Source organism: Pan paniscus, chromosome 8 (genome assembly GCF_029289425.2).
Source record: "Pan paniscus chromosome 8, NHGRI_mPanPan1-v2.0_pri, whole genome shotgun sequence".
Classification (NCBI taxonomy): Eukaryota; Metazoa; Chordata; class Mammalia; order Primates; family Hominidae; genus Pan; species Pan paniscus.
Window position 1 is genome coordinate 38,895,699 of NC_073257.2, and position 17,497 is coordinate 38,913,195.

The 17,497-nt window shown below is 41.7% G+C and overlaps 1 protein-coding gene across 14 annotated transcripts in view; it reads left to right on the forward strand.

Moving 5' to 3' along the window:
* MYO3A (myosin IIIA) overlaps positions 1-16,169 on the forward strand; it is a 285,436-nt gene extending 269,267 nt beyond the window's left edge. For 8 of the 14 annotated variants that reach the window (XM_008974870.3, XM_003821407.4, XM_055092502.1 and 5 more), the window contains 3 exons: positions 4,682-4,722; positions 6,380-6,523; positions 15,214-16,169. In XM_008974870.3, the coding sequence (XP_008973118.1) occupies positions 4,682-4,722; positions 6,380-6,523; positions 15,214-15,349 (321 nt within the window). In that variant the 3' untranslated portion in view covers positions 15,350-16,169. Of the gene's footprint in view, positions 1-4,681; positions 4,723-6,379; positions 6,524-15,213 lie in introns of those variants that run through there. The other 6 variants (XM_008974866.3, XM_008974867.3, XM_055092503.1 and 3 more) reach the window with 3 other exon arrangements.
* The last annotated feature ends 1,328 nt before the right edge of the window (positions 16,170-17,497 follow it).

Genomic DNA, 17,497 nt, shown 5'->3' on the forward strand with positions numbered 1-17,497 from the left:
GCCCTTCCCAGGATTTGAGGCATTACACACAGTGAAAAGTGTGGCTGTAATGAGGCCCCAGTCCCTTTAACCACCACTTTCTGTAATTTTAAATGGTTTTCATGAACGTCTTTCTAAAATATATTATACTGCATATTTTAAACCCTTTCTTGATGACCCATTCACTTAAGTGAATGAATTTTTTTTTACTTTTTTTAATGTTTTATTTTTCATTTTTATGGATACATACTAGTTGCACATGTTTATGGAATACATGTGATATTTCTATACAAGCATACAATGTGTAATAATCAAATCAGGGTAACTGGAGCATCCATCATCTCAAGCATTTATTTCTTTGTGTTAGGAACATCCCAATTCCACTGTTTTAGTTATTTTGAAATATACAATAGAGTACTGTGAACTTTTATTGTAGCACTATTCAAAATGTTTGTTCTTGATTCTTGTTACTGAAACACCAGGGGTTTGGTTGAGGTCCGGCTGTGCACCACACAGAAAGCCAATCACTGAACCGAGTATTACCAAGGAAGAAGGTCTTAATCAGGTGCCGTAGCCCAGGAGACACGAGCTCAGTCTCAAATCCATCTCTCTTACAGATTCAGGCCAGGGATTTATATAGCAGGGAGGAAATGTAACCATGTTTAAGAAAACAAGAACTAGGGAGGGGCAAGGAAGCAGTCATGGTGAATGAGTGCAGTGCAGTGTTGTGGTGAGTTTCAGTCCTTTTTTTGAGGGGCCTGAAGGTTATTTCCTGAGGAAGGAACTCAGATAAAACAAAAGTTTCAAACTTTAAGACCAGAAGGGTTAGTTTCTATGTTTATCAAAAAAAACAGTCTATGGGACTATTGGGTTGGTTTCATTTGTATCTATACTTACCAGAGAGGATCCCTGACTGCCATGGCTAAGGCAGCACCCAATCTCTCTTGTATGTCCCTGGCCTGCTTCATTTTTCTCCAGTGCATTTTGCGTTTTTTGTTGGTGGTGGTGGTGGTGTTTTTGAGACAGAGTCTCACTTTGTTGCCCAGACTGGAATGCAGTGGCCCGATCTCAGCTCACTGCAACCTCCGCCTCCCGGGTTCAACCGATTCTCCTGCCTTAGCCTCCCAAGTAGCTAGGATTACAGGCACCCGCTGCCATGCCCAGCTAAATTTTTTGTATTTTTAGTAAAGCCGGGATTTCACCATGTTGGCCAGGCTGGTCTCAAACTCCTGACCTCAGGTGATCTGCCCGTCTTGGCCTCCCAAAGTGCTGGAATTACAGGCGTGAGCCACCACACCCAGCCTTCTTCAGTGCATTTATAAATATTTATTTGTCTACTTGTCTCCTGTGTGACTTTCCCTCTAAACTAGAAGCTCTATGGAGGCAAGGCCTATGCTCGCTGTTACAGCCATACTCCTCAGAACACTGTGCTGCTAACATCGTAACTAGAAGACTGTTAAATAATAGACCGCTGTAGTACAGTACTCTCAGGGGCTGTTGAGTTGTAGAAAATTATTTCCTTTACATTTGCCCAACACAAACATCTCTGCTTTCAGTTGTTTTGCTATTTTTATAGTTTTTGTTTTCGTTTTTTTTTCTCCTTGGATGTCACTTCTTACAATGGCGATTCTAGCGGCCTTAAAATCAGTATTGCCTCTTTCCTATGACTTGATGCTCTTTATCTCTTACGTCCAGGAAATGCTGCTGCTGTGTCCAAAATAAGAGTGAGCCAAGCCGCAGAAGCGTGCCTGTGGAGGAGAGCATTAGCGGAGTGCGCATGGCCTGTTGTACTGCCTGGGCTAATGCTCAAAGCTGTGCAGCATCAGCAAAAATGACTCAGGGCCAAGTTTCCTCAAAAAAACGAGTAATCGAACACAATCTTATCAGAGATCCCTTCCAATTTTATTATTCTTTCCAGTACTTGCCCTGCACTACAGCAGTAGCTAGTTTGGCCACTCCAAAGTCTTTTTCTTCCTAACTTCAACGTTTAGCTCCTTCATCCATCTAAATAAAGAAATTGGTAGTGTATTACCAAAAGGAAAGTAAGATTGTGCTCACCATGATGTAATGGATATGAATTTTAACGTTTTGTCATAAAACATATTCTTTATGTCGGGTGGGGCTGGAGGGGGAGTGCAATGTGCCTGATTAAGGAACAGGTTCTTCAAAGTCTTCAGAGCTAAGACACTATTCTTTAAAGGCCTCCTCAAGAAACACCCAAGCCAGAAAATCTACGTGAGTCATGTTTGTCTCCTCTTTCTTTCTTTTCTCTACTCTGGTTCTACAAGAAATTGCCATGGGACATTTGCTTCTTTATTTTCATTTCAAATTTCAAGTTTTTAATTTGTAATTTCAAAACTATAATTGAAAACATTGTACATCTTCGCAAAAAAGTCCCCACTATAAAGTCCGTGTAATAAATTTCTTATAAAATCCTCACCTTTGAGGAGTGATATGCTTCCCTTTTCATGACAAAGGGTAGAGGTTAATGCATTGTGCTCCCCTTTTAGCCCCAGCTGTTAGGAAACTAAGAGACAAATGTAAGCCTCCATCTTAATGCACCTACTTCCTTTGCCTCCTTTGTTTCTCATTTACAATTTTTACTTTATTATTTTGATTGTATAACGACTTATATTATGAGCCATCTTAAATAATTTTTGGAAAAATATATTACTGAATTACGTTTCATGAGAATATTCTAACACAAGGCCACGCGCAGCGGCTCACACCTGTAATCCCAGCACTTGGAGAGGCCAAGGTGGGTGGATTGCTTGAGCTTAAGAGTTCGAGACCAGCCTGGGGAACATAATCGAAACCTTGTCTCCACAAAAACTACAAAAATTACCTGGGCACGATGGGTCATGACTATAGTCCCAGCTACAAGGATGGCTAAGGTGGGAGGATCACTAAGGTGGGAGGATCACTTGAGCTCAGGAGGCAGAAGTTGCAGTAAGCCGAGATTGCAACGCTGCACTCCAGCCTGAGTCACAGAGCGAGACGCTGTCTCAAAAAAGAAGAAAAGAAAAAAGAATATTCTAACACAGGCAAGAGTGAAAGATGTCTGGACAATACATCCTCTTCTAGGAATTCGTGTAACTGAGAACCAACTTATATACACCATGTCCCAGAAGGAAGTGCTGATCTAGTATAAACAGGATCTTCACCAGCCTGAGAATTCAAGGGCAGAACATTATTTGATTCTTGGTTATATAAAGGGCATCTCTGTCACTCAACATAGTGCCATCACTTAAGCCTAACTTTGAACTATAGGCAATTGTTACCCAGAACAAAAGGGACTTTTTTTCAGGTAATGGATGAGGGAGGCAGGACCTCTGTAGGAAACTACTACTGAAGTCATGTTAAAACAGAAACAACCACCACAACAAACAGCACCCCAGTCCCAGAGATCATTAACTGAACTGCTAGTGGCCACTGTTCCTATGCAGGCAATGTAATTATTTGTAAGCGCCTCTTAGCCTAGGGCATTGGATCAAGAATGTGAAGTGACAGGAAACGGGAGAACAGGAATGTAATTGATATCCTGCCCTTACATTATTTCCTGAATGGTCTCCTCCCAGACTTGATGCAAGGAAGCACTCACTTCCACCTCATCCACCCGTTAAAATGCCAACCAATAGGAATAAAAGAAACCATGAACTGTTTCACTCATCTACTATTTTAGAGCACAGCAAATGATAAATCCTGAAAAAAACGTGACTTACTGTGTCTCTAAGAATACTGGGGAAAACCCTCAGTACTTATAAACCATTATTAACTGCCATTTTTGTTATACAACACTTTTATGGTACCAGCCAACTTGATACCTGCTATAGGGTTTCCACAGTTATAATATCTTCAGTTTGTTCAAGGTGAGTATGGTGTCTGTTTTCTCAGCCTAAAAGACAAATATGCTGTGGCAACATGTAACTAGATGAGCTCAAATATATTGAAGTAGCACACACACAAAAACACATTACTAATGCTACAGTGCAAAAGATAATACTGGTTTGTATATAAGGTGAAACTTACATACAAAGGACCATTTTGTTAGTGTTCGAATTGAAGTATCAGTTAAAATATGTCTAATGATTTCCATACTTGCGTATCTTAATTTGTTCTGACCTTGATACATAAAGTTCTCAACTATGAAAACATTGTGCAAATGAAAACATATATCATCTGTGCTGCTACGTTTATGTCATAAATGGGCTCCTATAGGTTTATGAAGTCACAATTCCATTCTTTTTGCGGACTGTTTCACCTGCCCTCCATATTCACCCATCTGTTTTACCTGCAGACAAAGAAGCAAGACATTCAAAGCAGCTTAATTAACCTGCTTCCATCACAACTGCATTTGTATAGAGAAATGGGCTTCCCAGAAATTTTAGTTTGCTCCCGTTTGTAGTAAATAGATCTTATGTATAGCCTTGTTTATATTGGTCACTGTGTGGGAAATACATTTTTCATGTGGAATGCAAAGATTCGTTTCAGTTTAGGTGTGGCAAAAATAAACAGAAATTTATAATTAATAAAACTTGAGTAAATTATATTTCTTTAAATTTTTAAAATATTGTATCCACTTGCTTATTTCTAACTTAGTCTTTTAAGAGTAAATGTATTTACATATTAAGATTATAGTTATATATCAATTATATTAAGATCATAATATTATATAGATCTTTTGAATTCTTCTTTCCTTTAGAAGTCAATCCAAGAAGAAAAACGAAGACCAAGGAAAGACAGGTAATGATTACTTCTCGATTTCAATCAGTCATCTTATTCAAGCAAAAATAAAAATCCATGTGTTCAAATTATGATTTAAAATCACCTATTTTAGGCTGGGCGCAGTGGCTCACACCTGTAATCCCAGCACTTTGGGAGGCCGAGGCGGGTGGATCACGAGGTCAGGAGATCGAGACCATCCTGGCTAACACGGTGAAACCCCGTGTCTACTAAAAATACAAAAAAAAAAAGTTAGCCGGGCGTAGTGGCGGGCGCCTGTAGTCCCAGCTACTCAGGAGGCTGAGGCAGGAGAATGGCGTGAACCCGGGAGATGGAGCTTGCAGTGAGCCGAGATCGCGCCACTGCACTCCAGCCTGAGCAGTCGACTGAGCAAGACTCTGTCTCGAAAAAAAAAAAAAAATCACCTATTTTATATGCATAGATTTGGAAAGTAATGTGCACTCAATACATTTATGCTACGAATATGTGATTTATATATAATTTATAAGATCCTGCCTACCGGAAATCTGTTGAGCCAGCATAGCACTAAGAACTTAAATATGTTTTAAATGAATCGTACCCTCCCAGTAGGTAATTTGCTTTTCTTGTTCCATGGAATGGTTTTGCTTGGGCAATTTGAACATGCCTGTATTCATGAATTTTCTTTCCCCAAACTCCTTTTTGCTTTTTCTCCTTCTACACATGCTAAATCTTGCTGCTTGTAATTTTTATAGATTTGTTAAGAAGATAAGGTTTATGTTACTTGCAAGTATAGCAAACTTAAATTCACATTATTCTCCTTTTCTTATATTTCCCACTGATATTTTACTCTTTTAATATTATATCACTGTTTTAATCAATGTTCATGTCAACCAATTTCCAGACAGTGAGTGCTAAGAACAAACAAGAGCGTTTCTATTAAGCATGAGTGAACACAGTTCTTTATTTCTGAATCAGTGACATCCTGAAAGTCCTTTTTAGATTAGTATCTGTAATTTGAGAAGTGTGTTTTCCTGGAAGCACTGTAACACCTGGAGGTTTTCCAGACCTACCTGTTTATCTCTTAGGAAGTCCCAGAGCACCATAGGAACCAGACTGTGCCCTGAGTAGAACCAAGAATTAACATGGGCAAGGATGCACCCTTATGCGTATGTCATGTGTGGGTGTTAAAATCTAGCACAGAAATTAATCCACTAAAGAACAGAGTAGAGGGAGGACAGAATGTTATTCATGAAGGAGGTAAGTTAAGATCATATGTGTATCAATGTACTGAGGGCTGATAAAATTTGAAAATGCTGAGTATTAGTACACAAAGGTGAGCTTTTCTGATAATGGCCTAAAGGTCAGTAGTGACTGCTGATCTGGACTGGCCAAACTGAAACACTGCAATCACTGGCTATTCTAGTAACCACTAGTTTGGTGCCAAGTTCAGTGCAATAGAACCAGGAAAATGTGTTCCCACAGCTAATGTTCTGTTCAAGGTAAGATATGAAGGTTTTTCTTTTTTACTCATGGGATACACTGTTTTTCCCACATTTCAAGACCTTCCATTTCTATTGACATGTGTATGTTACTCTAAATTATAGTAAATACTTTTAAAGAAAAAAAAGTATCCTGTAAGTTTAAGTGAGTAGAAAATTAGATTGATGCAATGGTGTGTTTATGTGTTCATTTACAGTCAGGGAAAATTATTAGATTTGGAAGATTTCTATTATAAGGAATTTTTGCCCAGTCGTTCTGGACCAAAGGAACATAGCCCTAGTTTAAGAGAACGAAGACCACAGCAAGAACTCCAGAATCAATGTATTAAGGCTAATGAAAGGTAAAAAGCTAAACTTTAAAGTACAGCATTTGCAGTTTTATACTCAGTTTCATTTCTTAAGATATTTCACTTTATATATAGATGAATGACAAAGCACTCTTACTGAATATTGCATCTTTTGAGTGATATGGTGTTTAAAAGTAATGTCATGTACAGTCTTATGGTAAAGTAATCAGACACCTCAGTTTTCCTAGCAAAAACTGAGTTTATATCTGTTTTCTTGGTGTAATTATTAACAAAAACTCCTGTTATTTAATAAAAGTACTTCAGTTTGGATGATAAATTATTATATGGTCATCTAATTGTAAGCAATATATCATATCCAAAATCTATATTCAAGCTCAATCAAAGTAATTTTAATTACTCATTGGTTTCTTAATTATGCTTGTTAATTTCTCAGAATCAATGATGTCAGACCCAAAAACATTTGAGAGAAAGATTCATAGAAAAATGCATATTTTGGACTTGAATTCTCACCTTGCCACAAACTTTCTGACATTAAGTAAATTATTTTGTAGCTTATTTCATACTTTCGGAATTTTTTTCTCTTTTCTCCCAAAATATCTGTGGCGTTTTGAGATCTGGGTACATAATAAAACAAACATGGCATATGAAAAATGGGAGTTAATGACGGAAAACAAAAAGCTGTTCATCCAAAATTCTAAACGAATATCCTGAGAATCTAGGGTCCTCAGAACCCTCACCCATTTTACAGAGTGACATGGTGGTTAAGAAAAGAAGTTTTAGAGTCACATGGTCTTAGGTTTGGATCCTGATCCTGCTGCTTAGTTGTTGAGTGACCTTGCTCATGATAGTTGACCTCTTTAAGCTTCATTTCCATATCTGCAAAAGAGTTTGCTAATAACTGCCTCACCATGTTGTTGTAGAGACTAAATGTAGCAATAGGGTACTTAGGAGAGGCATAGGAAAGGTGTTCTATCAGTGGTGGCTATTATCATCTTTATTTGCTTTTTCAGAATCCATCTAAACTATGATATTTGCCCTTTGCCTCCAAAAGAAGATGTGCTCTTCCATCTTGGGATCCAGCACTGTAACATGTTGGAGCTTAGAGATGTTCTAGTCTAATCTCAGAGCTCTGTACAGAAGAACACCAAGTGCCAGAAAGATTAAGTGATTTGCCCAAGATCACACATTGAGTTAGTGAACTAAAATCCCAGATGTTCACTCCCTGCCCATTTGCTTTTCACTGACTTACCTGCTTCCCATTTTAAAAGCTCACCCTGCCCCTTCTCCAATGTATCCTTCCCCTTCCCCCCACTGGCAGATACACATCTGCTATGAAAGCATTCTATCCCTGAAATACTCCTGATGTAGATTAAGTGATGTCTATGGGTGTTATTTAGTATCCACTGCAATAAATGCTAGCAGCTAGTATTGTTGACTGCCTACATCGTGCTAGGCACTATGCCATTGTCTCATTTAATCCTCACAGCAACCGCACGAGGCAGTTACTATTATCGCCCCATTTTATAGATGAGGAGGCTAAATCTACAAAGTTTGGTGACTGCAAAGAGTCACCTAGATGATAAGTTCATGGAGCCAGAATTTCTAAGTTTAGAGTTGATGGCCTTAACCATTACTCAGTATTTCCATCCTATGCAAAAGATCATGCTGGGCATTTGAAGAAGGGGTGGATAGAATAGTGCGTAAGATGTGATCCTTACATCCAAGAGCTTGATGCTAAAGGAAAAGTATACCCATATAACAAAGCTGAACAAGGTAACTCAGATAAGGTTTTTTTTTTTCTAAACTAAGGAAGGTTACAGAGACAAAACAGCCTTGACAGTATCCTGAATTTAAAATAGAAAACAAAAACCAAACAGTGAAATAGTGCTATTGAAACAATTGGAGAAATTTGAGACTAAGCTACATGTCAGAAGATGTTAGTGCACAAAGAATATCTTTTTGTGTATATACACGCACCAAGTATTGGCATTGCCCGAGAGGGTGTAAGTCTGGGAGTAAGAGACAACAGCAATGGTGAACTGAGTGCCTTGTGATTTTTTTAATTGACAAAACGTGTATAAACTTGTGGTATAGAACATGATGTTTTAAGATACATGTACATTGTGGAATGGCTTGATCATGCTAATTAACATATGAATTACCTCACTTAGCTATCTTTTTTATGGTGAAAACACTTAAAATCTACCCTCAGCAGTTTTCAAGTACACAATACATTTCTATTAACTATAGTCACCATGTTGTACAATAAATCTCTTGAATTTATTCCTCCTGTCTAACTGACATTTTGTATCCTTTGACTGATCTCTCTCCCCAGTCCCATGACCAGTGCCCTGGTAACTACTATTCTACCCACTGCTCTGTGTGCTTGTCTTTTTTTTGGGGGGGGGGCTTCCATGTATAAGTGAGATCATGCTATATTTGTCTTTCTGCACCTGACTTCTTTCACTTAGCATTCTGTCCTCCAGGTTCACTCGTGTTGTTATAAATGGCAGGATTTCTTTTTTTTTTTTTTTTTTTTTGAGACAGAGTCTGGCTCTGTCGTCCAGGCTGGAATGCAGTGGCGCGATCTCGGCTCACTGCAAGCTCCGCCTCCTGGGTTCATGCCATTCTCCTGCCTCAGCCTCCCAAGTAGCTGGGACTACAGGCACCTGCCACCAAGCCCGGCTAATATTTTTTTGTGTTTTTAGTAGAGACAGGGTTTCACTGTGTTAGCCAGGATGGTCTCGATCTTCTGACCTTGTGATCTGCCCTCCTCGGCCTCCCAAAATGCTGGGATTACAGGCGTGAGCCACCGTGCCCAGCTGGATTTCTTTCTTTTTTAAGGCAGAAGGGTATTCCATTGTGTACATATACCACATGTTCATTATCCATTCATCCATTGATGGACTCTTAAGTTGATTCCATATATTGGCTCTTGTGAATAATGCTGCAATGAACATCTGAGTGCAGATTTTTTTTTTTTTTTGAGTGAGTCTCACTCTGTCATCCAAGCTGGAGTTCAGTGGCATGATCTCAGCTCACTGCAACCTCTGCCTCCCAGGTTCAAGCGATTCTCCTGCCTCAGCCTCCAGAGTAGCTGGGATTACAGGTGCATGCCACTCTGCCTGGCTAATTTTTATATTTTTGGTAGAGACGGGGTTTCATCATGTTGGCCAGGCTGGTCTTGAACTTCTGGCCTCAAGTGATCCATCCGCCTCAGCCTCCCACAGTGCTAAGATTACAGGCGTGAGCCACAGCGCCCAGCCCAGATATCTTTTTTACATACTGATTTCATTACCTTTGGATATATGCCCAGAAGTAGGATCATATTTATTTTATTATTTATTTGCTCATTTATTTTTGAGACACAGTCTCACTCTGTCACCCAGGCTGGAGTTCAATGGCACGATCTCAGCTCACTGCAACCTCCACCTCCCAGGTTCAAGTGATTCTCCTGCCTCAGCCTCCCAAACACCTGGGATTACAGGTGCCTGCTACCATACCCATCTAATTTTTGTAATTTTAGTAGAGATGGGGTTTCACCATGTTGGCCAGGCTGGTCTCAAACTCCTGACCTCAGGTGATCCGCCCACCTCGGCCTCCCAAAGTGTTGGGATTACAGGCATGAGCCACCGCGCCCAGCCTGATTTTAATTTTTTAAGGAACTGCCATACTGTTTTCCGTAATGGTTGTACTAATTGACATTCCCACCAATGATGTGCAAGAGTTTCCCTTTTCTCCCCACCTTTGCAAACATTTGTAACCTTTCACCTTTTTTATAGTAGCCATCCTAACAGGTGTGAGATCTCATTCTGTTTGTAATTTGCATTTCCCCAATGATTAGTGATATTGAACATTTTTTCATATACGTGTTGACCATTTCTCAGTCTCTTTTGAGAAATGTTTATTTGGGTCTTTTGCCCATTGTTTAATTGGGTTATTTGAGGGTTGTTTTCTGTTTGGGTTTTTTTTTCTAAGTTGTATCAGTTCCTTATATATTTTGGATATTAACCACTTACTAGATGTATAGTTTGCAAATATTTTCTCCCATTTAAATGATTGTTTCTTCATTCTGTTGAATGCTTCCTCTGCTGTGGAGAAGCTTTTTAGTTTGATGTAATCCCATTTGTCTATTTTTTGCTTTTGTTGCCAGTGCTTTTGAGATCACAATCATTGCCCAGACCAATGTCATGGAGCTTTTCCCTTATAATTTCTTTCTTTTCTTTTCTCTTTTTAGGCAGCATCACATGAGCTAGCCCCTATATTTTCTTCTAGTTTTGCAGTTTCATGTCTAATGTTTAAGTCTCTAATCCATTTGGAATTGATTTTTGTATGTAAGATTGCTTTTTGTAAGTGAGATAACAATCTAATTTCATTCTTCTGCATGTGGACATGTGGTTTTTGCAACACCACTTATTGAAGAGACTGTCCTTTCCCCATTGTGTGTTTTTGGCATCTTTGTTGAAAATCAAATGACTGTAAATGTTGGATTTATTTCTGGGCTCTCTATTCTGTTGGTCTATGCATCTGTTCTTATGCCAGTACCATGCTGTTTTACTTACAATAGCTTTTTAATATAGTTTGAAATCAGATAGTGTGATGTCTCCCTGCTTTCTTCTTTTTGCTCAAGATAGCTTTGACTATTTGGGGTCTTCTGTGGTTCTATACAAATTTTAGGATTTTTTTCCTATATTTGTGAAGATGTCATTGGAATTTTGATAGAGATTCCATTGAATCTGTAGATTGCTGTGGGTAGTATGAGCATTTTACCAATATTAATTATTCTGATCCATGAACACGGAATATCTTTCCATTTATTTGTGTCATCTGCAATTTTGTTCATCAATGTTTTATACTTTTCAGTGTATAGATCTTTTACCTCCTTGGTTAAATTTATTCCTAAGTATTTTTTGTAGCTACTGTAAGTGAGATTGTTTTCTTGATTTTTTTTTTTTGATAGTTCATTGTTCTCATGGACTTTAAATGAATAAAAGCTGGTGACAGGCAATCAGTGATTAGAGAATGGCACTAGAGGAAAAGAGGACAACAAGAGGCTGACATCTGCTTGTCTCCTCTGAAGATGGGACCTAGTGGGGTCTCTGTTGGGCAGTGGTGAGAGATGTGGGGTGTTTAGGGCATAAGCAGGTTTTAATTATGGCAAGATGATCAATGGAGGATAAAAAGGGGAAAATAAGATGGAACACAAGTGCCTCAGTTAAGAGACAGGAGAATTGTGAAAGAAGCATCAACAAAAAAAGAGGCAAAAGGATACAAGGAGGAAAGCCTAAGATTTGAGCCCTATAGACCTGGGTTTGAATCTGCACTCCACTTCTTACTAGCCATGGCAACTAAGATCAGTCTGTTCTCTCATCTGCAAATTGAGAATAACAAGAATCTAAGGCTTTGCAGTGTTGTCCTTAGAATTAGAAATAATGTTTGTGATATACCTGGCAGATAGTTGATATTTAATATTCTTAAAACAGAAATAAGCTGAATAGGTATGAAAATTCAAGTCAGTAACTCAGAAGAGGATGATCTGCTCCTTCAATACCCATCATGATGCTACTTGACCTTCCCCGTCAAGTATCCACTGAGCTCAGGATGCCCTGAAAGACCTTGCCAAAGGTTTTTTTCTTTCTCTTTTCCTTTTAATTCCCTATTCAGAACGGACCAGAATAAAGGCATATTCCATCTGCAGGCTACGTTCTAGACCTCTCCTTTCACCATTATTTTCATTCATTTGCATTTACGTCCAATGGCCTTGCCCTCTCTCCTTCAGTTATATTCAACTGGCAAACTCCAATGCTGAGTAAAATCAAAACAATTTAATCCCACTTAAAATTATGGCCACTCCTTAGGCAGGCCCTTAGTTACTTTGCAATATTACATTTCCCTAAAAATTCCTTATGCCACTTTCCCTGTCCACTCTTTCAAACTTCCTCCTCTCTCCTCAAACCCTCCAAACTTCCTGGCTCTCAGCTGACAACCTTCTTTTATAACAGTAGCAGATAACAGACACATGCTCAATATATCAGTCGTCCTACCACTTACCTATCTACTTCCCTCAGGATTCTATGGATGACCTTTCCACCCTCCTAGCTAAAGTGAAACCTTCCCTTTGTGCACTAAATCCAAGTGCTATCATTGACTCAAGGACATTGTCCTGCAATTGTGCCCTCTCTCTTCTGCACCTTGAATGTTTGTTCTCTTTACGAAAGCATTTCTGGCAATTAGTGAACATGATGCATTCAGATCCATCATAAAAAATATCCTTGACCCAATCCCCCCCTACAACCACCCACTTTTTCTGCTCTTCAGTATAGTAAATGAATAATACATGAAAGAGTAATGATACTACCTCCTGCACATTCTTTCTTCCTATTCTCTTGAGCCACTTCACTCAGGTTTCCTCTCCCAGCACGACACTGAAATTGCCTCTGCCAAGGTTAACAGTGACCTCCGTTTTGCCATGCTCTGTGATTTAACACCTATGTTACTCATTTTTTCTTTAAGTACTTCATTCATTGGCCTTCAGGACAGCACTTCTCTTGGTTTGCCTCTTACTTTACTGGCTGCTCTTTCTCATTCTCCCTGCTGACTTTTCTCATTTCACTGATTTCTCAGTAATGGAGTGTCTATCAACGTGCACTCTCATGACCTTAAATATTGTCTGAGTACTTAAAATTCCTGGCCCGGCACTGTGGGTCATGCCTGTAATCCCAGCACTTTGGAAGGCGAAGGCAGGAGGATCACTTGAGCTCAGGAGTTCAAGACCAGCCTGGGTAACATTAGTGGGATACTGTCTTTACAAAAACATAAAAATAAAAAAAGGAGCCAAGCGTAGTGGCTCATGCCTGTAGTCCCAGCTACTCAGGAAGCTGAGGCTGGAGGATCAGTTGAGCTTTGGAGGTTGAGGCTGCAGTGAGGCTGTTATTGTACCACTGCACTTTAGCCTGGGTGACAGAGTGAGAAAGAAAGAGCGAAAAGAGAGAGAGAAGGGAGGGAGGGAAGGAAGGAAGGAAGAAAGGAAGGAAGGAAGGGAGGGAGGGAGGGAGGGAAGGAACTGTCTTTGTACTTAAAATTTGTGAACTGAAATATCTAGCCTGGCCATGACTTATATATTTGATATCCTCTTGAATATCTAATAAGTATCTCAAACTTAGCATAACCAAAACTAAAATGTTTATCCCACTGCAAAAATTATGCTTCTCTGCAGCCTTCCCCATCTCATTAAATGACAGTTCCATCCTTCCAGTTGTTTAAGCCAAAAGCCTTGGCGACATTCTTGGTTCTTCTCTTTCACACCCCACGTTTAATCCATCAGTGAGCCAACCCTTTCAGTTCTACTTCCAAGTATGACCATAATCTGGCCAGTTCTCACCTCCTCCTCCACAGGCCTAGTGTAAGCCACTATCGGTCTTGCTTGGATTACTACAGAATCTCTTAACAGGCCTTCCTACTTTCATCCTGGCAGACAGATCCTGTTATGAGTGATTCCTCTGCACAGAACCCTTCAATGTTTCTCTCACCGTAAGAAGTCAAGTCCTTGACATGGTCTCAAATTATCTGAACACTAAATTATCCGAACACTCTATCCTCATTCCTCCTTCTCTCATCTCTTGCTATTTCCCCCTCTTGCTTACTCCTTTCAAGCCACAGTGGTCTCCTTGCTCTTCCTTGAACACGATGTGTACACTCTAGTCTTGCAGCCTTTACATTGCTTGATCTATCATCCTGGAATTACTGCCCTTCCCCACGAGATCTGCATGGCTCACTGTCTTCCTTCAGGTCTCTCCTTATATGTCACCTTATCAGAGAGGCCTTTCCAACCACCCTGTATGAAATTGCCTGTACACACATGCACACACACACACACACACACACACACCACTCTTTCCCCGTTACCCAGCTTTACTTTTCTGTGTAGCACCTCTCACCCCCTGGTGTTTTCAAGTTGTCTGTGGGTCTCCTGCACTAGACTATAAACTCCATGACAGCAAGGACTTCTGCTCACCTGTCACCTACACTGGTGGCTGGTACTTAGCAGGTGCTCAGTGAATGAATGAATGAATCAATGGGGAGTGAATGAATCCATGTAGCTGCATTTTTAGGGAATACCCCACTTCCCAGACAAGCTGCAGAATCTGAAGGTAAACATTGGCAGGGGTTCTCAGCAATGGATTCAGAAACTTAGCCCAGCAGCCTCATTGAAAACATTGAAACACTGAAAAAGCCAACAAGGCCCATAGCTCTTGGTGTCACTAACAGAGCAGTTGGTCAGATTTTGAGTGAGCATTTTTTAAAGAAACATCTGAGCAGTTTTAAAATGCAAAATATTGTCTATTTGGGCACTTTGAGTTGTTTGACCAAAGTGTGTTAAAATTAAGGTATTAAAATAAATATTTGTTTATTGGTTGTGAATTATTGCAATCCAAACTCACCTTTCCAAACTGCACCTTCTGAAGCTTTACTTAGCACGTATCTAAACACCATTACCAGGCTCCACTAGCCCCTCTGCTCCTCAGCTTAGAGGAGTTTTTAAAACCTGTTGAGAATTATCGCAGATACGTTTGGCCATTATCCAGTCATTTCGATTGTGCCTTTCCTAAATGTCCGCGGTTGGCAGAACGTGGGAGGAAGAGGACCCGCCAAACTCGGGGTAGGTGGGGACGCGCTGCTCACTGTGGTGAGGTTGACACTTGGGCCCTGGGTTTCGCTTGCAGGTGCTGGGCGGCGGAGAGCCCCGAGAAGGAGGAGGAGGAGAAGGAGGAGGAGAGAGAGCCAGCAGCCAACCCCTACGACTTCAGGAGGCTCCTGCGCAAAACCTCCCAGCGCCGGCGCCTCGTCCAGCAGTCCTAACCGTGCAACGAGGCAGTCACCGCCGTCGGAGGGCGCTGGAGCCTGCGGGGCAGCAGGGGCCAAGCAGGCACTCTGGGGCTGGCACCAGCAGGCACTGAAGCTGCGGCCCTGATCTCTGCAGAGGCTGCCTGCTGCGCTCGGCCCTCAAGTGCCCGGGCCGGCCTTCGTGCTTCGAAACAAGAGACCTGGGAGCCCTGGGGAAACCTCCCTCGACGCCCTCTCTCGGAACTCCCGCACCCTCCTTTCTCACCAGCCCGCCAGTTGGGGCAACCCTGTCCTTGTTCCCCTAATCTATCACTTTGTTCTCTTTTTTTGTGACTCCTGTGGACTCCACTGCGCCTGGGATCTCACCAACCCCTCTCTCATTTGGGGTGACTGAATTCACATATTTTTTTTTTTATTGGAAACGGCTTTTCTTGGCCAACAGAACACTTGCTAGCGGTTGAATCTTAGAGAAAAAAGCCCGGGAGGGGTGGGGAGAATTTCGAAGATGTATTTCATCTCAAACTTGCTCTTTCTCTTCCTTTGGTTATTAAGGTCACTAAATAAAGGAAGTGCCTTGGAAAACCCGTGGTTTGCGTGACTGATCCCTCATTTTCCCCTCTGGGGCTTCTGAGGGGCTTCTGCTATAAGGCTGTGCTGGTGACGGTGCCCAAGGAGGGGCGTTGAGGTGCCTTCATCAGCGAACTCCCAGCACCACCCAGCCACTTCAGACAAACACAATCTAAGCTAAAACCCCTTGCCACACAAACGCAGAGGCCTCCAATGTCTAAATCCCCAACACACCACACGTGCTGGCCTGCACGATGCCTTCCCAATCTGTGTGACTGTCTTTGGCCCCATCTATAAAGATGTTAGTGCCCCCACTGGGTGGAACTGTCAGATTTCAGGTTCTCCCGGTCTGCAGATTTGGGGCCATCTTTGCTACTCCGACTTTGTGTCTATTTAAAATGGGGGAGGCTAGTGGGTGGACAGAAGTTTGCATTCCTGGGTTGACTGCACCTTATTCTAAAACCCGGTTTAAGCTGTTTTATGAAACTGACATTCCCATCTAAGCAACCTGGAGAGGGTGAGGACAGGTGATGAGGTCGTTGCATGGAATTGGAAGAAGGGTTCTGATCACGATGGGGCTCACCCCTTGTGTGGGTGCCCTTGGCTCCTGCACCCACAAGCCGGAGTCAAAAGGCTCTGGGGAAATATTCGAGGAGTGAGTGAGGGCATGTGCAGAGGGCTCAGAGCGTTTGTTGCGCCGCTGGTCCACAGGGCATGGTAATCTCGCCAACTCAAAGAGTTGGCACCAAAAGGTCCCCAGAGCCAACTCGTGTACTCTCTTCATTTTACAGATGCAGTGTGGCCAAGGGAAAACCTGCAGCTATGGCATGGCAGAGTCCAAGTGCCCTCCAGGCCTTCTTTTTCCCTGGGTTAGCGGCACAGTCTTGCTGGGGTTGCGACTGAAAGTAAGGAGTAACCCTCAGCTGTGCGAATGCACTGAGCAGCTGAGTATGGCCCAGTACCCGGGAAACCAGCACAGCAGGTCACCAGAGAGAGGGGCTTGGGAGGGACAGGGGTGTCTAAAGCCCAAAGTGGCCTGGCCCCCTTCCACCTCTAGCTGCCTGTCCACTTGCCTCCAGAAGGCCTGGGTTTGTGGGGAGGGCGGAGCAGGGGCCAGGGGTAAGGAGCAGTAAGCTAAGCTCAGCTTTTCTGCCTGGCCACCCTTCAATCTAGGCGTCCTTCTTGGGTGGCCCCTGAAGACAAGAGCCCTGGCACTCAGCCCCTTCTGTTACTTCTGTTGGTGTAGGGAGAATTTATGGAGGGAGGCAACAGACTCCCTCCCTAAATTTTTCCTGCACCAATGTTTTAAGTGAGAATAGAGAATGGCAAAGGCTTGGTGAATGCTTGGTTGCAATATTTTTATGTTCTTCTGTGGTTGTTTCCTCTTTTTTCTTTCCATCTTCCCTTCTTTCTCTGTCCTTTGACATTTAAGCACGGGAAGGACACAGGAAAATGTGTGCCAGACACTCTTCTTTGGGTCAGCCTGAGACCCATATGTTGGTAAACCAGACACCTAAGGAAACGGTCCCTACAAGTCGGAGGATTGGGTCTCTCTCCCCTCATCTGAGGAAGGGCCTTCCAAAGCGGCCGCCTTCC